Source organism: Pseudorasbora parva, chromosome 5, assembly GCF_024679245.1.
Source record: "Pseudorasbora parva isolate DD20220531a chromosome 5, ASM2467924v1, whole genome shotgun sequence".
NCBI classification, from domain to species: Eukaryota; Metazoa; Chordata; class Actinopteri; order Cypriniformes; family Gobionidae; genus Pseudorasbora; species Pseudorasbora parva.
Window position 1 is genome coordinate 27116088 of NC_090176.1, and position 20091 is coordinate 27136178.

General features: G+C 37.5%; 1 protein-coding gene across 3 annotated transcripts in view; it reads right to left on the reverse strand.

Annotated features, from left to right (window-relative positions):
* Window positions 1–7300: 7300 nt before the first annotated feature.
* Window positions 7301–20091, reverse strand: part of lmo7a (LIM domain 7a) — a 54238-nt gene continuing 41447 nt past the window's right edge. For 2 of the 3 annotated variants that reach the window (XM_067443673.1, XM_067443674.1), the window contains exons 20-35: window positions 19765–19940; window positions 19588–19651; window positions 19185–19241; window positions 19001–19042; window positions 17453–17478; window positions 16066–16173; window positions 14933–15025; window positions 14091–14572; window positions 13433–13489; window positions 13215–13270; window positions 12866–13024; window positions 10970–11159; window positions 10591–10842; window positions 9374–9482; window positions 8077–8179; window positions 7301–7989 (exon numbers count right to left, since the gene is read on the reverse strand). In XM_067443673.1, the coding sequence (XP_067299774.1) occupies window positions 7967–7989; window positions 8077–8179; window positions 9374–9482; window positions 10591–10842; window positions 10970–11159; window positions 12866–13024; window positions 13215–13270; window positions 13433–13489; window positions 14091–14572; window positions 14933–15025; window positions 16066–16173; window positions 17453–17478; window positions 19001–19042; window positions 19185–19241; window positions 19588–19651; window positions 19765–19940 (1997 nt within the window). In that variant the 3' untranslated portion in view covers window positions 7301–7966. The remainder of the gene's footprint in view (window positions 7990–8076; window positions 8180–9373; window positions 9483–10590; window positions 10843–10969; window positions 11160–12865; window positions 13025–13214; window positions 13271–13432; window positions 13490–14090; window positions 14573–14932; window positions 15026–16065; window positions 16174–17452; window positions 17479–19000; window positions 19043–19184; window positions 19242–19587; window positions 19652–19764; window positions 19941–20091) is intronic. The other variant, XM_067443675.1, reaches the window with a different exon arrangement.

Sequence of the window (20091 nt, forward strand, 5' to 3'; positions counted from 1 at the left end):
AGAAAATTGCATTTAAAATAAAATAATAATATTTAACCATATCAACCCAAATATTTTTTGTATTATAATTTTTCGTGCATGGTTTACAAATCGCTGTTTAGTGAAGAAAATCTTAGCATTTGACGTCATCTGTCGTTCTCCAGGGCTGAATCCAAAATCGCCCCCTAAACCCTCATTCACTATTACCTACTTTAGTCCACTAATAGGTTACAGTTAACTTGAACGAGGGAATGAAAACGAGTGTGTGAAGTCGGGACAGCCGCTGAGTGTAGCCCTACATCGGCTGTAGAGCTACACTCGTTATTGCAGTGTGTGGGGTTGAATGAGTGCACTCAAACATGTTTCGGACAATGGCTATAGAGGGGTATAGAGGGCGATCTCGGATTCACAGGTCTGATCAACAAAATATAGTCTTAGCAGTAGTAGGCTATACCGCTTCTTAAACTGTACAGGACAGGTCCTAGATCGGGCTTTCTTCTGTGCAACTTAACGCATTTCACAGAAAAAATGTGTATGCGATATGAAATATTAATCAGCACCCGGCCTATTTTATTTAATTGTGCGAAGTAAAATCTGTGTGGTGAGGGTGTGCTGGACATAGAAGAGCAGGCTAAAGCACAGACCAATGTTCAGTTCCACTTCAGAATAATAGGACTATTACTAAATTAGAAAATATTTCAGAAGATCACAAGTGTGACAGTTTGTCTGACAGAACCGTTTTTAACTGCTTTTATGACGAAGCTCATGGGTGTGGACCATAGGTGTGGACACAGCTCAATTGTCCTGTATGCAACATTTTACTATCCATAAAGTTATATATATACAGTGCCTTGTGAAAGTATTCAGCCCCCTTGAACTTTGCGACCTTTTTCCACATTTTAGGCTTCAAACAATGATATGAAACTGTAATTTTTTGTGAAGAATCAACAACAAGTGGGACATAATCATGAAGTGGAACAAAATGTATTGGATATTTCATAACTTTTTTAACAAATCAAAAACTGAAAAATTGGGCGTGCAAAATTATTCGGCCCCTTTAAGATAATACTTTGTAGCGCCACCTTTTACAGCTGTAAGTGGCTTGGGGTATGTCTCTATCAGTTTTGCACATCGAGAGACTGACATTTTTGCCCATTCCTCCTTGCAGAATAGCTCGAGCTCAGTGAGGTTGGATGGAGAGTATTTGTGAACAGCAGTTTTCATTTCTTTCCACAGATTCTCGATTGGATTCAGGTCTGGACTTTGACTTGGCCATTCTAACACCTGGATATGTTTATTTTTGAACCATTCCATTGTATATTTTGCTTTATGTTTTGGATCATTCTCTTGTTGGAACACAATTCTCCGTCCCAGTCTCAGGTCTTTTGTAGACTCCATCAAGTTTTCTTCCAGAATGGTCCTGTATTTGGCTCCATCCATCTTCCCATCAATTTTAACCATCTTCCCTGTCCCAGCTGAAGAAAAGCAGGCCCAAACCATGATGCTGCCACCACCATGTTTGACAGTGGGGATGGTGTGTTCAGGGGGATGAGCTGTGTTGCTTTTATGCCAAGCATAAAGTTTTGCATTGTTGCCAAAAAGTTCAATTTTGGTTTCATCTGACCAGAGCACCTTCTTCTACATGTTTGGTGTGTCTCCTAGGTGGCTTGTGGCAAACTTTAAACAACCCTTTTTATGGATATCTTTAAGAGATGGCTTTCTTCTTGTCACTCTTCCATAAAGACCAGATTTGTGCTGTATACGACTGATTGTTGTCCTATAGACAGAGTCTCCCACCTCAGCTGTAGATCTTTGCAGTTCATCCAGAGTGATCATGGGCCTCTTGGCTGCATCTCTGATCAGTCTTCTCCTTGTATGAGCTGAAAGTTTAGAGGGACGGCCAGGTCTTGGTAGATTTGCAGTGATCTAATACTCCTTCCATTTTAATATTATCGCTTGCACAGTGCTCCTTGGGATGTTTTAAGCTTGGGAAATCTTTTTGTATCCAAATCCGGTTTTAAACTTCTCCACAACATTATCTCGGACCTGCCTGGTGTGTTCCTTGTTCTTCATGATGCTCTCTGCGCTTTAAACGGACCTCTGAGACTATCACAGTGCAGGTGCATTTATACGAAGACTTGATTACACACAAGTGGATTCTATTTATCTTCATCAGTCATTTAGGTCAACATTGGATCATTCAGAGATCCTCACTGAACTTCTGGAGAGAGTTTGCTTCACTGAAAGGAAAGGGGCCGAATCATTTTGCACGCCCAATTTTTCAGTTTTTGATTTGTTAAAAAAATTATGAAATATCCAATACATTTTGTTCCACTTCATGATTGTGTCCCACTTGTTGTTGATTCTTCACAAAAAATTACAGTTTCATATCATTATGTTTGAAGCTTGAAATGTGGCAAAAGGTCGCAAAGTCACTGTATATATATATATATATATATATATATCCTTCTCAAAAAATTAGCATATGTGATCAAAGTAATGATACAAATTTAACTTTCATATATTTTAGATTCATTGCACACCAACTGAAATATGTCAGGTCTTTTATTGTTTTAATACTGATGATTTTGGCATAGAGCTCATGAAAACCCAAAATTCCTATCTCAAGAAATTAGCATTTCATGAAAAGGTTATCTAAACGAGCTATTAACCTAATCATCTGAATCAACTAATTAACTCTAAACACCTGCAAAAGATTCCTGAGGCTTTTAAAAACTCCTAGCCTGGTTCATTACTCAAAACCACAATCATGGGTAAGACTGCCGACCCGACCCTGTCCAGAAGGCCATCATTGACACCCTGAAGCGAGAGGGTAAGACACAGAAAGAAATTTCTGAACGAATAGGCTGTGCCCAGAGTGCTGTATCAAGGCACCTCAGTGGGAAGTCTGTGGGAAGGAAAAAGTGTGGCAAAAAACACTGCACAACAAGAAGAGGTGACCGGACCCTGAGGAAGATTGTGGAGAAGGGCCGAATCCAGACCTTGGGGGACCTGCGGAAGCAGTGGACTGAGTCTGGAGTAGAAACATCCAGAGCCACCGTGCACAGGTGTGTGCAGGAAATGGGCTACAGGTGCCGCATTCCCCAGGTCAAGCCACTTTGGGCTACAGAGAAGCAGCACTGGACTGTTGCTCAGTGGTCCAAAGTACTTTTTTCGGATGAAAGCAAATTTTGCATGTCATTCGGAAATCAAGGTGCCAGAGTCTGGAGGAAGACTGGGGAGAAGGAAATGCCAAAAGGCCTGAAGTCCAGTGTCAAGTACCCACAGTCAGTGATGGTCTGGGGTGCCATGTCAGCTGCTGGAATTGGTCTGCTGTGTTTTATCAAGGGCAGGGTCAATGCAGCTAGCTATCAGGAGATTTTGGAGCACTTCATGCTTCCATCTGCTGAAAAGCTCAACCCAGGCTCATTGGAAATACATGACTCTGCCTACATTTTTGCAACACCCAAAATATGTACCTCCAGGTACTTTTACCTGCACTTTTTGGGTGAAACGTCCACCGGAGGGGTAAAGTGGTATTTTTTTTTTTCCAATCCCAGAGTGATCTCATAAAATGATGTATGTATGACACGCCAATTCGTATGCCATTTTGGTGTGCTATCAAGATGCATAATAGCTTTTTAGCGTGTTTATCAACGGCGTTACATTCTATCCCCCTACACTTCCCCTATCCCTAAACCTACCCATCACACACACACACACACGCACACGCACACACACAGCCCCTAAACCTACCCATCACAAGAAACATTCCTCATTTTTACATTTTCAAAAAAACAATTTAATGTGTTTATAAATCCATTTACCTTGTGGACACACACACATATTCATTTTGAACGCATTTTGAACGCGTAATTCAATCCCTTCCCTAAACCTACCCATTTGTGTATTATAAAAAACAGGATAAAACAGGCAGATACGACTGCATGCATAATTTAGTGTTCCGAGGCCAAACGATTGATTTGTGTGAAGAAAATCCCCAAAAGCGGTCAGTAACGTTGAGTCCATCCGTCAGATTAATAATAAATTTCAAATATTGCCGCCGGAAGAAACATCACGTCAGCTTTGACAGCATTGGCTGTCGTGTGTCTCGTGACCAATTGAGTCATTACGTCAGCTTTGATTGTAAAATGCCATTGGCTCTCGTGTGTCTCGTGACCGATCGCGTCACTTGCCTTGTGTATCATTTGAATTAGAAATATGAATGAACAAGTGCGTGTGTGTTCTGTTCGCAAAGGAGTGCGATCATCATTTCAACGACTAAAACATTAAGATCAACTCTGTTCTTCACATGAAGATATCGGAAGACTTCAGAAGACTTGGAATGCAACATGAGTTAATACTTTTATACAGTTTTTTGGTCAGTTTTTGCAATAAATACCTGTGACTGTACATTTATTTGCTTGTTACATGCTTTATATTGTTGAGAGTGGGTAGGTTTAGGGTAGGAGTGGAGTTAGTTGCTCTAAAATATAAAATTAGGCTATAAATATTCATTTTGTGAGATCAGGTTGGCGGAATCATATGGTGCAGACATACACGTGGAGATGATGGTTTTATATTTTATATTTAAAAATATTACCACTTAGCGCCTCCAGTGGACGTTAAACCCAAAAAGTGCAGGTAAACATACCTGGCGGTACATATTTTGGGTGTTGCAAAAATGTCGGCAGAGTCACGTATTTCCAATGAGCCTGGGTTGGAAAAGCTTTATGGAGATGAAGATTTGGTTTTTCAGCACGACCTGGCACCTGCTCACAGTGCCAAAACCACTGGTAAATGGTTTACTGACCATGGTATTACTGTGCTCAATTGGCCTTCCAACTCTCCTGACCTGAACCCCATAGAGAATCTGTGGGATATTGTGAAGAGAAAGTTGAGAGACGCAAGACCTAACACTCTGGATGAGCTTAAGGCCCCAATCGAAGCATCCTGGACCTCCACATTTTTTATTTACCTTTATTTTACCAGGAAGTCTCATTGAGATTAAAATCTCTTTTACAAGAGAGACCTGGCCATACAGTCTGACAACATATTAAAATACAACAAGTACAATAATAAAGAAATAGTAATACATAGGATTCTCTCAACAAAAACAATCACATGCCTTCATTACCACTTTCTTTATGATGCCTTTAAATTCACAGATAGACACCAATTTCTCCAATCTTAACCATAACACCTCAGCAGTGCCACAGGCTGATTGCCTCCATGCCACGCCGCATTGAAACAGTCATTTCTGCAAAAGGATTCCCGACCAAGTATTGAGTACATAACTGAACATAATTATTTGAAGGTTGAATTTTTTTGTATTAAAAACACTTTTCTTTTATTGGTCGGATGAAATATGCTAATGTTTTGAGAGGAATTTTGGGTTTTCATGAGCTGTATGCCAAAATCATCAGTATTAAAACAATAAAAGACCTGAAATATTTCAGTTGGTGTGCAATGAATCTAAAATATATGAAAGTTTAATTTTTATCATTACATTATGAAAGAGAATGAACTTGTATCACATATGCACATTTTTTGTATATATATATATATATATATATATATATATATATATATATATATATATATATATATATATATATATATATATATATATATATATATATATATAATCTCAGAGACATATGCAGCTGTAAACTAAATGTTTTATTTGTGTAGCCTATATTTAGTCAAACTTTTTTTATTTCCTTGCATTAATCTAAACAAAAAAGTATAAAAGGGCTGTTTGATCTTTGCTCTTTATTCCATTACAAAAAGGAAATGAAACGATCAGATGGTGCTCCGTTTGACTTTTCTGACATCCTTTACTCTTCCCTGATGATGACCTCTGGGCTTTCTGTAAGATCTGAATTTTTGCGGTTTGAATTTTAGAATATTGAATTTGATGTTCTGAATTTCTTCTTCATTTAACATCTTGAATCTGTATTTTCAAAAACTGAATTTTTCCAGTCTATTATTCAGAACAAAATATCTGCTGTTATGTCTAATACATGTCTTTACAATTTTGAGATAAAAACATTTCAGATGTGTTCAATTTCAAATGTTCTATATACAACATTTAAAAATTCTAATTCCGAACTATGTAAAATGCAACATAATATATAATTTTTTCGATTACACTTGTCAATAATTCAGATTTATAATATTCAAATGCAGTTTATTTTGTCATATTTCTAGCTCCATAGAAGCACATGACTAATAAAGCTTTTAAACGCATCTTAAACACTACTTTTTCACACCTTTGACCGTTCACTGAAAATGCATTTGAATGTGTGTGTGAAGTTTCAGATCCTTTACCAAAAATAATTTACCATAATAAGACAAAGGTCAGGTGTAGAAACCAATTTTGGAAAATGATTTTAGCCTTAAACATATGTAAAATATAAAGTAATTTATTTGTTTTCTATAGCTATTCAGGAATTAATCCTTACGAGGGTTAAACTCAACTCAAGCAATGCCAGCTGGGGCTAATGTGCCTGTAAACTTGTTCACAGAGCGTAAGTATCAATGAAAATCTAATCCCAAGAAATATGCAGGTTTATAAAGCAAATATAAATAAATAAGAGACAAAGTTAATAAATAAATAAATAGCTAAGAAGGCTAAGTAGTCAATTAGTTTTACATGGATGAAATCTAAAAGTAATAAAGAGTGGAAAACTGCCAGAAGGAGACTCCATCAAAATGCTCCATATCTAGAAAAAAAAATTCCACTCAGTTTTTAGCTTCAGGTGATCATTTTTTTTATTTTTAAAACTGATAAGTGCCATTGTAGCCTAATGTTCCCTACAGGGTAAGAAAGACAAATACACATGGGGAGACTTGGGGCTTAAGGCAATCTTAAATTCTTTAAATGGTTACAATGGTTATATTAATAAGTATTTTATCTGGCAATACTTAGCTGATATCGGAATCAGCCGATGCTCTCTGTTAGAAGAAAACTGTTCTGTTTTCATAAACAGAGTTATCATGAAATAAATATGCATAAATGATCATGGGAATGCTCCTGAGGCCCTAATACATCTGATTCCCCTTTAGAGAACCAGCAGTAAATTCCCAACAATTGTGATTGTACAATTGTATGTCATTAATAAATACACACTAATTGAAAATATATTATCATGGGAAATGCAGTGCTGTATAATAAAAATACATGAACAATTGAAAAGGGTATTGGATGAAAACTCTGATGAGGTTATGAACAGTATGAAAAATTAGTCTTACTTAGGGACAGTCTTCAGTGCAGAAATCTGATTAATGAGCGATTAGTCAATAAATGACACCCAGGTAAGTCATAGTTTGGTCATTTTATTTACAATTATTACTGAGAATGCTGCTTTTGTTTTAGATTCATGTTCTCCCCCTGCAGAGAAATTGCTCCGATGCATAAAACAGATGCTACCAATATATAACTCACGAGTGCTGCTTACTAACCATGCCATTTTAAATAAATTCTTTATGCATTTATCCTTAATTATCTTTCCCCATCAAAACACAAAAAGGCACACAGATGAAGTGGAATATTAACAGGATATTTTAGTCAGCAAACCCTTATATAGCACATACTGCAGTAGAAACCTAGATAAGCAATAACAATAAAATAGCATATTTCTATTAATTACTATAAACACTTTTAGGACCATACAAATATCAGTTAACCAGCCAGGAATCAGCGATGATGAAAAAGACAGTGTATGATTTATCTTTTCAAATGCATAGTTCATTTTCAGGTACATGCACATCCCTTTTGTACAAACAATTACTAATACTTTCAAATAAACATAACCTTAGGAATCTCACCCTCTCATAAGAAAAAAAAGGAAGAATAGAAGCTCATTGAATAATAAAGGCTGACTGAATCACTCAATGTTCATCACATCTCCAACACACTCTTAGTGTTTACAGTTGCTTGTCTGTGATTGGTTCTTCCTCAATCTGCTGCAGTACAGCATGATCACATGGCTGTGGGCTGTCCAGCTGGAAAGAGAAACATATTGTCATCATAAAGAAGATCAGAAATCACTCAGTGAACTATATTGCACATATTGCAGATGTCTGGCCTACTTTTGAGTCGTATATAGCAGGAGTTACAATAGAGCTGTTGGCTTCGTATTCTGACTTCTGCTCCTGCTTCCGAGCCTCCCAAATCAGACCTGCAGTCAGAGCACTGCAAACACAAGATGAAAGAACATATTGTTAGAAAGATAATGCTCCATGTAACGCCGTATCATACACTCACCTCAATCTAAGAGTGAAAGAGAGAATCCTAGCTTGAAGTCAATGGCGGCAAGCAGCATAAGAGGATAGGAAATTGAGAAAGTAACACCCGCCCAAAGGACCAGAAATATCCCAACAACAAGATTAAAAAGAACAGTGTGAATGAAAGAACGAGCAGAAATACAAATGATGTATGTGAAACGAATGATTAAGCTCTAGATGAGCCACATGGCTGCTTTGAAGGTAAGACAGTGGAATAAATTCGGATGGGAATTAAATAAGAATGAATCCACCCATTTGATAGCGCTGTTTATTTACATGCACTTGCCTGTGCTGTTTTAGCATCCAATTCTCTACAGAAATATGCTGAACGGTCTACACGCAGTGCAATTTACCGTCTTAAAGTTCAATTCTTAGTGCTAAATTATGTAACGCGCAGCAGATCATAAAAAACATTTTTGGATATATATCCCATCATAATGCTGTTCACCATCATGAATTACCCTTGCAAATTGTACACATACACAAACATGCCTTTTGAATACAACTTTATAATAGCACAATGTTTATTGCACCAATCAAATAAGTACTTATAAATTAGTGAACACGGTGCAATTTATCATACTATTCTAATTTGCATATATGTACATGAGGTGTGTTTTATTTTTATTTTTTGGAATATGCTATGATGCAGAGCAAAACCAGCACATGGGTAACTGGTAAAGTTAACTATGGGTGGGTAGTGAATAAGACGTGTTGGAATTGTGTTGGTACAGATGCAATCAAAATCTTCTTAGTACATCACACTTATTCCATTCTTGACAGAAATAGAGTTGTGTAGTCCAACCTTTAAAAATGCACACGGTTTGTTCTCGATGGTTTGTTTGCATTTAAGAGAAACAAATGACAGTCTTTTAGCAAAGAAAGAAAAGTCAAAGAGCAGAGCTGTCAGTGTCGTTATCCATGAATCAGCAAGAAGGTTAGATTTGGCATTTTGATTCTCTGGGTTGACATTTTATATGTGTTAAATGTGTTAAACAGAACAACTGATTAGAATAATCAGAAAAGCAGGCAGGGGAGATTAGCCAGGTTAGTCACTGATGAAGCCAGAGTGGACCTGACCTCTGAGTAGCTGAAAGCTCACCTTGAAACAATTCAAATGAAAACAGAGCCCCAGGGACTCGATGATCATTGCTGCTCCTTTGCCCAGTGGTTTACTACAGAACGAACAGATTTTCCTGCCACTCACTGACCTAGATTATACAAAACATGACTAAGCAACAGATTTGCACACAGCCCATGGCTTATGTGGGGTCCAAACACATTTAGAAGACAACAAGAATATGGGAGACACATGGGGATGGATGGAATCGTTTAGATCAGTGGTTCTCAAATGGTTTTGCCCAACACAGTACCTAAACTGTTTATCATATAAATTGTCAACAAAAAGGTCTTATGGTGCAACTATAAAGTTGAGTGCATCTTTAGCATATTCATTTATCATCACATAGAACAAGCACTGGGCCAAATTATAAATAAATAAAATTTTCCAACCGTTGCTCGTATAATGTGTGTTAATGGGGTGTTTTCTATGAGAGCCACTATGAGAGTAAAAAGCACATCTATATTAAACCTGTGGCTCGTGGCGACACATTGATGAGTGATAAATAACAAAAAACGATCAGTTTTTGTTATTTATTTTTTTACCTCATATCAGACGAATCTCATCTAGTATATTCCCAATGCCATTACTTTCATAGAGTAAGGCCAAAAACCTGACACAATCATATATATATATATATATATATATATATATATATATATATATATATATATATATATATATATATGTGTTGATTCCTCATTAGTGCCTGCACAGATGGCGTGGATCGGTCGAATAAGGCATCTATGTAAATATATAATTATAAAAACAAACAAATTATGTTCGGTTTCTCGCAGAAACCCATCGTTTTGTGTCTTAAGACATCAGTGTGTCGCGAGCCGCAGGGTTTAAAATGGATTCGTATGTCTATGTGTTTTTTACTCTCATTGAATGACACCTCATTAACATGCATTTGACGAGCAACGGTTGATTTGACACTGCATAACATATTGTCAAAGAATAGATAATATCTTGAATTGTATCTTTGTATTAATGCAATGGAATGTTTTTCTTAATTGAACTATAAAACTGCAGTTTACAAAATATTATGGATGTTTGTTTTCTCCTACTTTTAAAAGTCCTTTGTTTTTCCTATCTATAATTACATTGTATTATTCTGCTTTCATCAAACCACCAATTGAGAACCACTGTTTTAGAGTGTTCAGAAGCTAATAACAATTTCTTTTAGAGAGGAATACCTGTTTCGTGGTAGCGCTTGAGGCTCTTGCTCTGGTGTAGTCGCAGATGGAGACCAAGACTGCCTGAGGGAGCTCATGGACTGAGAAGCCTCCAAAGTGGCAGACCCTGGACGTCCACTATGACATGACGAGGAGCCAGAGAGGGCCGAATGAGGACGGCTGTAGTCTGGTATGGACGAGGTGCTGTTAGATGTGCTCCATGATGATCTCCAGGAGGAACGAGGCATATCGAGGTTGTCAAGAGACTCACCCCTGCAAGCAAAGTGAGTTTGTCAATGTTTAAAATTCACAAGTAACATCAGTTGCATCTTTCAAGGAGCATTCAGTCATTTTTTCTTTATTGTTTGCTTACAAAGTTGGAAAACTGGCAAATACTAACCTTCTAATGGGAAGATCGACTGGTTCTTTGGCAGGGACACTGGCAGAGCTCTCTTGGCGAATCCAGCTGTTATCGGTGTTCAAGGATGTCTTCTTCTTCATTTCCTGAAGGATCTGCTGCCTCTCCACTTCAGCCCGGGACAGAGGGTCTTTCTTATAGTCCCTGTTGACCTCACCCAGACCACTGCTTGCTGCTCAGACAAAAATTATCATTAATAACAAAGTGACCAGTTGTAAATAGAGTTGATAAACAAGCATCATGTAATTTCACATCGAAAGCAACTGATTTCTGATAATCTTCATATGATTATATATAGTGGGGTCTGAATGTTTAAGACCACAGTGAAAATCTGGGATCCAAAATATAATGTAAGCCTGGCAATATACAGTCACAGATGGCCAGATGTTTCTGCTTCCACTACAGCTCAAGATGAAGCTCTTTGGATCATCTTGAATCGTGCTGAACATCATGATCATGCAGCTCGAGTGTTGCTGTTTATTAAAGCAAAACAAGGACAACTAAGACATCCAAATGTAACTTACTGTTGTATTTTTTTTTTAAACCTTTCAAAAGTTTGGGGATTGGTAAGATTGTTTTTTGAAAGAAAGGATGCATTTATTTGACCAAAACATTAAAAAAATTGTAATCTTGGGAAATATTATTACAATTAAAAATAACGGTTCTCTATTTTAATGTTTTAAAATGTGATGACAAAGCTGAATTTTCAGCATCATTACTCTGGTCTTCAGTTTCATGATCCTTCAAATATCATTCTAATACTCAAATTCTTTTATTTATTATTAGCAATGGTGAAAACAGCTGTGCTGCTTAATATTTTTGTGGAAACTGGGCATTTTTTAATGATTAAAGAAAGTTAAAGGGTTAGTTCACCCAAAAATGAAACTGATGTCATTAATGACTCCCCCTAATGCCGTTCCACACCCGTAAGACCTCCGTTCATCTTCAACACACTTAAGATATTTTATATTTAGTCCAAGAGCATATCCAAGTGTATGCACACTATACTGTCCATGTCCAGAAAGATAATACAAACTCTTCTCTTCCGCTTTTGTTTCTTAAACCTCAAATAAAGATTCAAAAACGGTCATGACTCAACATATTGATTTATGATTTGGATCACGTGTCAAACTGCTGAAATCACGTGACACTGGCGATCCGAATCATGAATCAATAAGCTGATTCACAACCATTTAAATCTTTATTTGACGAAAACAAAAGCGGAAGAGAAGACAATGATGAATAAAGTCATAGTTTTTGTTATTTTTGGACCAAAATGTATTTTCGATGCTTCAAGAGATTTTAATTAACCCACTGATGTCACATATGGACTACTTTGATGATGTTTTTATGACCTTCCTGGACATGGACAGTTAAGTGTGGATACACTTAAATACGCTCTCGGACTAAATATAAAATATCTTAAATTGGGTTCTGAAGATGAATGAAGGTCTTATGGGTGTGGAACAACATTAGGGTGAGTCATTAATGACATCAATTTCATTTTTGGGTGAACTAAAACTGGGAAAAAAAGGGTTTAAAAAAATGTACCTTCAATTTCTTTACTATCACTTTTGATGAATTGAATGCATTCTTGCAGAATATAAGTATTCATTATTAAATTATGATTAAATAATAATGAAAATGTTTACTGACCCCAAACTTTTAAATGGTAGTGTAATGTATATTAGATAATTTTAGCAATTCAAAAATAGAAACATTGGACCCCACTGTTTTTATATTACAGTTTTTAATCAAATGCACACTGATCACGTGGACACAGACTCGATTACATCTGATTTTGATTTGCAGAATATAAGGCCAAGGTGATTGGTTGAGCTGATTGATTGGCATGGATCCGAGCCGAGCCGAGCCCACCTCTCTCTGGATCTCTGTATTTCATGGCATTGAGGATGCTCCTCCTCTCAAGCTCTAGCTCACTTGCTGCCTGCTTTTTTTGGATCTGAGGGTTTTTCTTTCTCCTCAGTTCCTCCTCCAGCAGCCATCCTGCCAAACCTCTGTGTCTGCTGTACACACCTGCAGAAAGCCGCAGACTATACAGCACCGTACTGTTTGTGTGTGTGCGTGTGATTTAACGGCAGCCCTTACAGCATGTGGAACACTGAAAACACGCTCATGAGGAATGCTGTCTCAGCGGCTCCTTATTTGTCAAACCAACAATAGACACACATAAAAGGGTTAGAGGAAAAATAAAACTTGCACTGACCTTTAATATCTGGTTTTGCCACCTCATCAAGTTCTGGAGTAGATTTGGAAATGGACCTGCAAACCAAAATGAAAGAGATAAGATTACACCAATAAACTTACAGATGAAAGACCTAATCAATGGATAACTCATCTATGGATGCACAGCCTGAAAGCATTGCATTCATTAACAACTTTGTTAAATAAAAATGGTAGTGCAAACACCAGAGTCTAATTTACCTGTGTGAGTAGGATAATTCAGGGTAAACATTGGTATAGCCAAAGGAGTCCACCTTACTGTGGCCAAACAGCAGAATCAGCACAGATAAGCAGATGTTCACACAGTCATGATTGAAGAACATTAATGGAAGACAAATTAGTGTGATTATTAATGCATGAGTAAAACACAGACTAGGGCTGGGTAGTAGGACCAAAATCTTAAATCATGCCATGAGTATAACGATAACAGCATACATCACTATACAGTTATTTTTACTGTAAAAATAAATGTATTTTATACTACTGATTTATTATGCAATAGTGTTGGGGTCAGTACGTTGGCAGTAAAATGTTACAAAAAGATTTCAGTTTCATAAAGGTTTAAATCTTTGTTATACCAATGTACAGAACGTATAACAAATGTATCGTGTCATACCGCCCAGCCCTAACACAGACAATGTTAGTTTCGTCAGGTTATTAATTTAAAGCAGGACTAATACATGTATTTGTCAAACATGCTATTCAATGCCATTCATTGGTGTTAAACAAATTAAAAACTGACATGCATGCTTGACAAAAGGATACATTAATATCAGTTTGAAACAGATAATGAGAGATGGGGCATAATATAATAAACGGGGGTAAAAACGCTAAAGGCTGTTGAAACGCAGAGACTCACTCTGGATTCTGAAACCTCTTCTGCTCTTCCAGTTGTCTCCTCTCCTCCTCTCTTCTATTCCTTTCTTTTTCCTGAAGGAGGCGCTCTTCCTCTTCTCTCTTCCTCCGCTGTTCCTCAAGGCGCTCTTGTTCTTCCTTCTTCCTCCTTTCTTCTTCTAAATGCTGCCTCTCCTCTTCTCTTCTCTTCCTCTCTTGTTCTCTCTTGTTCTCTTCCTCAAGACGCTCCTGTTCCACTCGTTTTCTCCTCTCTTCCTCTAACCGCAGCCTCTCTTCCTCTCTTTTTATCCTCTCTTTCTCCAAGCGCAGCCTCTCTTCCTCTCTTTTTCTCTTCTCTTCCTCTAAATGTAGATTCTCCTCCTCTTTTTTCTTCCTTTCTTCGTCTTGCTGGGCCAATCTGGAGGCCTCTTGTTCTTCCCATGAAACAGTAGGTTGTCTTATGGAGGGAAGAGAGGAGTAGAGGTTGTGTCTGTCCAGCTCCATCTCCTGTTAAACAGCAAACAAAGAATTGTTTGACAGTGACAATCACATTAAATTAAAGGCATTTACATAAATTCCACAAGATAAAATAATAGTTTAGGTTTTGCTGAAAACAATCAGAGAAATTATCAAACTTTATATGAAATTATATGTATAACTTTTGAAAAGTGTAATTTGTGTAAATATTTTTTTTAATATCAATTCTGTTATATATCATTTGGAATATACTTTCTCCTGTGAATAAGGTCTAGTTATTGCTCAGGCGTCCATAAAATACTGACCTGCATACAACAATAGTTTAAATAAATAAATACATAACATAGCATAACATAACATGACACAACATGACAACATAACATAAAATACTTTTTCATAATCTTTGGAGGTCTCCTTCACAAGCTCTTGCTGTGCCTTTTTCCACTCCTCATCAAGTTTTTCTTGGTCTTTTTTGTACTTCTCCTGCAGCAAAGAGGACAAGAGGAATAAATCTCAAAGTTTGCATGCATTGATCAGCAGCACAAAACATATCCTCTTTAAAACTAGTTTCTACAGCCGTAGTAAAAATCTCACACTATTCATTTAAATGCTATATTTTCTCTTTTACCAAATCTACACTCACCTAAAGGATTATTAGGATAATAATAACAATAATGTGTTTGACCCCCCTTTTGCCTTCAGAACTGCCTTAATTCTACGTGGCATTGATTCAACAAGGGGCTGAAAGCATTCTTTGGAAATGTTGGCCCATATTGATAGGATAGCATCTTGCAGTTGATGGAGATTTGTGGGATGCACATCCAGGGCACGAAGCTCCAATTCCACCACATCCCAAAGATGCTCTATTGGGTGGAGATCTGGTGACTGTGGGGGCCATTTTAGTACAATGAACTCATTGTCATGTTCATTTTTTCTATTTGTAGTGGAGATGTGTGGTACCCGGTGGGGTCTTCTGCTGTTGTAGCCCATCCGCCTCAAGGTTGTGTGTGTTGTGGCTTCACAAATGCTTTGCTGTATACCTCGGTTGTAACGAGTGGTTATTTCAGTCAAAGTTGGTCTTCTATCAGCTTGAATCAGCCGGCTCATTCTTCTCGGACCTCTAGCATCAACAAGGCATTTTCGCCCACAGGACTGCTGCATACTGGATGTTTTTCCCTTTTCACACCATTCTTTGTAAACCCTAGAAAAGGTTGTGCGTGAAAATCCCAGTAACTGAGCAGATTGTGAAATACTCAGACCGGCCCGTCTGGCACCAATAACCATGCCACGCTCAAAATTGCTTAAATCACCTTTCTTTCCCATTCTGACATTCAGTTTGGAGTTCAGGAGATTGTCTTGACCAGGACCACACCCCTAAATGCATTGAAGCAACTGCCATGTGTTTGGTTGATTAGATAATTGCATTAATGACAAATTGAACAGGTGTTCCTAATAATACTTTAGGTAAGTGTATTTTGGCCATATCTCTAAAAAAGTCCAACTGATCAGCACATAATATTCACCTGCAGCAAACGCTCCTGCTCTTTCTGCCACTTCTCCTGACGTCTGCGCTCTTCTTCTGGGTCCCAGGACCAGCGTGCAGTGGATGGAGTGATGGAGGGCACAGGAAGCTACACACACAGAAAATGCTTTGAATTATTGGAGCCAACCCCTGATCAAATAAAATATCCTTGAATTATCTATAAAATTATCTTTCATAATATCTTTTTATTAAAATGTTTTACACCCAAGCACTGAAGCACACAATTGAACAACATGCACTATATTGCCAAAAGTTTATACTTAATCCATTCCATAGGGTTTAATATGGAGTTGGCTTCAACTCTTCTGGGAAAGCTTTACACAAGGATTTGGAGTGTGTTTATGGGATTTTTTTGACCATTCTTCTAGAAGCATATTTGTGAGGTAAGGCACTGATGTTGGACAAGAAGGCCTGGCTCGTCTCTGCTCTAATTCATCCCAAAGGTGTTCTATAAGGTTGAGGTCAGGACTCTGCGCAGGCCAGTCAAGTTCCTCCACACCAAACACGCTCATCTATGTCTTTAATGACCTTGATTTGTGCACTGGTATGCAGTCATGCTGGAACAGGAAGGGCCCCATCCCCAAAATGTTCCCACAAAGTTGGGAGCATGAAATTGTCTAAAAAATCTTGGTATGCTGGAGCATTAAGAGTTCCTTTTACTAAAACTAAGGGACCAAGCGCAACACCTGAGAAACAACCCCATACTATAAATCCCCCCTCCATCAAACTTTACACTTGGCACAATGTAGTCAGGCAAATACCGTTTTCCTGGCAAATGTCAAACCCAGACTAACCATTGGATTGCAGTCCAGAGAACACGTCCCCACGGATCTAGAGTCCAGTGGCAGTGTACTTTACACCACTGCATCTGATGCTTTGCATTGTACTTGGTGATGTAAGGCTTGGATGCAAATGTTTGGCCTTGCAAAACCATTAGTTGAAGCTCTCTACGCACCGTTCTTGAGCTGAACTGAAGACCACACAAAGTTTGGAAGTCTGTAGCTATTAACTGTAGAAAGTTGGTGACTTCTGCACATTGTGCGCTATATTACCGTGGAATATTTAGTTGTGAGGAAATTTCACAAATGGACTTATTGCACAGGTGGCAACCTATCACAGTACCACACTTGAATTTACTGAGCTTCTGAGAGCAACCCGTTCTTTCACACATTTTTGTAGAAGCAGTCTAGGTGCTTGATTTTATACAACTGTGTCCATGGAAGTGATTGCAACACCTGAATTCAATGATTTTAAGGGGTGTTCACATACTTTTGGCAATATAGTGTAATTCACTTATTAATTAATCAGATCATAGTGTGTAAGCAACAGTGGTTGGATTAAAATAGAACATCCGAATATCAGCTTACATTTGGTATTGCTGTATCAGATCCACCTGTAAAAAAAAGCTACAATTAGATGCTTTATAGACAGTGTAGGCTATATTTTGAATGAAACCCTTCATCATAGCACATGAACAGCATTCCATCCCAAAATCTATTAAAATTAGAAACCCATAACCCAACAGTATCATAAATAAATGTTAAAGTAGAACCACATGCAAAGACTCGGATAAACAAACACATGCAAAGACTTCAATAAACAAACCAAATGAATAATGCAAAAACTCATCCCGTAGATAAACACCTTTGGCCAGTACCCAAATGCAATGCCACATGCAGAAGCACAGGCTATTAGTAAAACCAAACTCCATATCCATGCCCAGCACAGCATGCACTGTTTGCATTTGCAAGACAATACCAACACACTCCACACTAATTACTGATTTCATTCCCTGAGCTGCTCCTAAAATCAAGGATATACAGCAAGAATGACTTGAGTGTGAAGGTAGAACAGTCTCGGTCATATCATCTTATTATCATATCGGTCTTATTGTAAATTCTCTCATTTACACCTGGTGGGAAAATCTCTGATATCATATTAATACGGTACTGTAAGTAAGGTATCAGCAAGATGAACTTGTAAAGTAATGAACTTCCTTCTAAAGTATTTTCCTACTATTATTTAAAGTGCTTAGTATGTTGGTATGTTCCTGACATGCTGTCTTTTAGAGGCCTCAGAGAATGACTAATGAAGATATATTTTGAAAAAAAAAGTTGACAAACTATTGAGGTATGCTTGCAGTGACAAAGCAACCAGAAGTCATTAATATTTCTATTAGTTTATTATTGTAACTTTTATTTTATTTTTCATTTTCTTCAGTTTAGCTTTAATTTATATTTATATCAGTTTTAGTTAAGTAATTTTAGCATTTTGACGTGAACATATGAAGTTATTCACTGAAAATCTTGACAGCTACTCTAAGGCTTCTTGTGTGAAGTGTTACAGTATCTGATTCATGAAGAAATAATAATTCTGAGTAGAATCTTTTTGATGAATCACTGGCTCTGGTTCACAAGTTTAATTCCTGAATCAGCCAGATTTACAAACGATCCATTTAAACTTACTGACTCTAATCTGTCAGTGGTTCATAGCCAATTAGAGGGAAGATTATCAGTGATTAACAGCTTAAACTTTGGTATGTTGCTTGCAGAGAACCATTGTATGACTTCAGAAGGCTGAAGCATGTTCATGATATTTTAGGGTGCTTTCTTTGGAATCTTTTTTGACACCCTAAACTTCAGGTCACATTACGATTATAATCAAAAGAGCATGGGAAACAAATGTCTTTAAATGTTCTCCCTTTGTGCTCCATGGAAGTCATAATGGCTTTGGAACAATGTGAGGGTGAAAATGATGGCAGAATTGTCATTTTTAGATGAACTATTACGTTTTTTTGTTTCTTTGCACTATTTACTCTGCAATTTTCCTCTACTTTTTAAAGTACTCTGGCTCCTGCAGACAGCATGTCAGCGCTTGAGATGGAAGTGGACACTGCACACTCAACCCCCTTTTACCACAGAGGTAGACCAGAGAACTGACTGTGAGCCCTGCAGAGCCTGAGGGAAGAGCAAAGAGGTTATGAGGGGCTTCTGCTAGAGAGAGGAGGACGATGGCAGGATGAAGACTTAGCGGTTTACCCACAGCCCCCGAAACACATAGCCTGAACGCATCAGCACTGAACTGATGCTGTTCTGTTACCTTGTTCAAAAAACTCTGATCTCCTTTTTAAGTTTTTCATAGAAATGGATTCAGATTCTACATGGGAGATAAAAATGTTAGAAGAAGATGAATTTGTTAGATTCATAAACACTCCAGGTGCCCCGGGGAAGCAAATCATTCTTAATCCACACTGCTTTCTTGTAAAAAGTTTGGTAGAAAAATATATAAATATGTGCATAATGTTTGGATAATGCTTATCGCGTTCTCAACTTTAGTTTTCACACTGTTTTAAGTCAATCAAAAACAAGCATTCGTCAAGCTATTAAACAATCTCAGAACAAGATTCACAAATTTTCTGCAAACATGCATTTAATAAAATGAGCATACAACACAAAAACTTTACAGAATATTTCCAAGCAATTAGATGAAAGAAGTAATTTACCTTTATTATTCACATTCTCTGAATCCTGACGCAAACTACCATTTATCCCATTCGAGCCATGATTCTGTGGAAAAAATGTCATCTGTTTAGTGTTATGAAAGAAGCATCAAAATGCATTCAAATACCAATCAAAAAAATTGTCATATATATATAGGTAATTAATTATAGTCTGCTCACATTGCCTGGCTGTGAGCTGGCGTTCACGGGTTTTATAACGTTGTTCTTGGATTGTTGGGATGTGAAATCCAGGTTGGTGCTGAGGTATGACTCAGTGGGACCTAGAGGATCCAGACTGGTCAGATTGATGGTCTTATGGCTTTTAAATGGAAGGGAAGGTAGGTCTCTGCCCCAGTCTGATTGTGGCATGTCAACAAAACCATTCATTTCAAAAACACAGAATTAGCAAACTGTGTAAACAGACAGATGCTAAAAACTGAATAATACTTCTAAACAGTGGGGATAAAAAAGACAGACCAGACCACCTTCCCCTGCAATGCAGTCAGA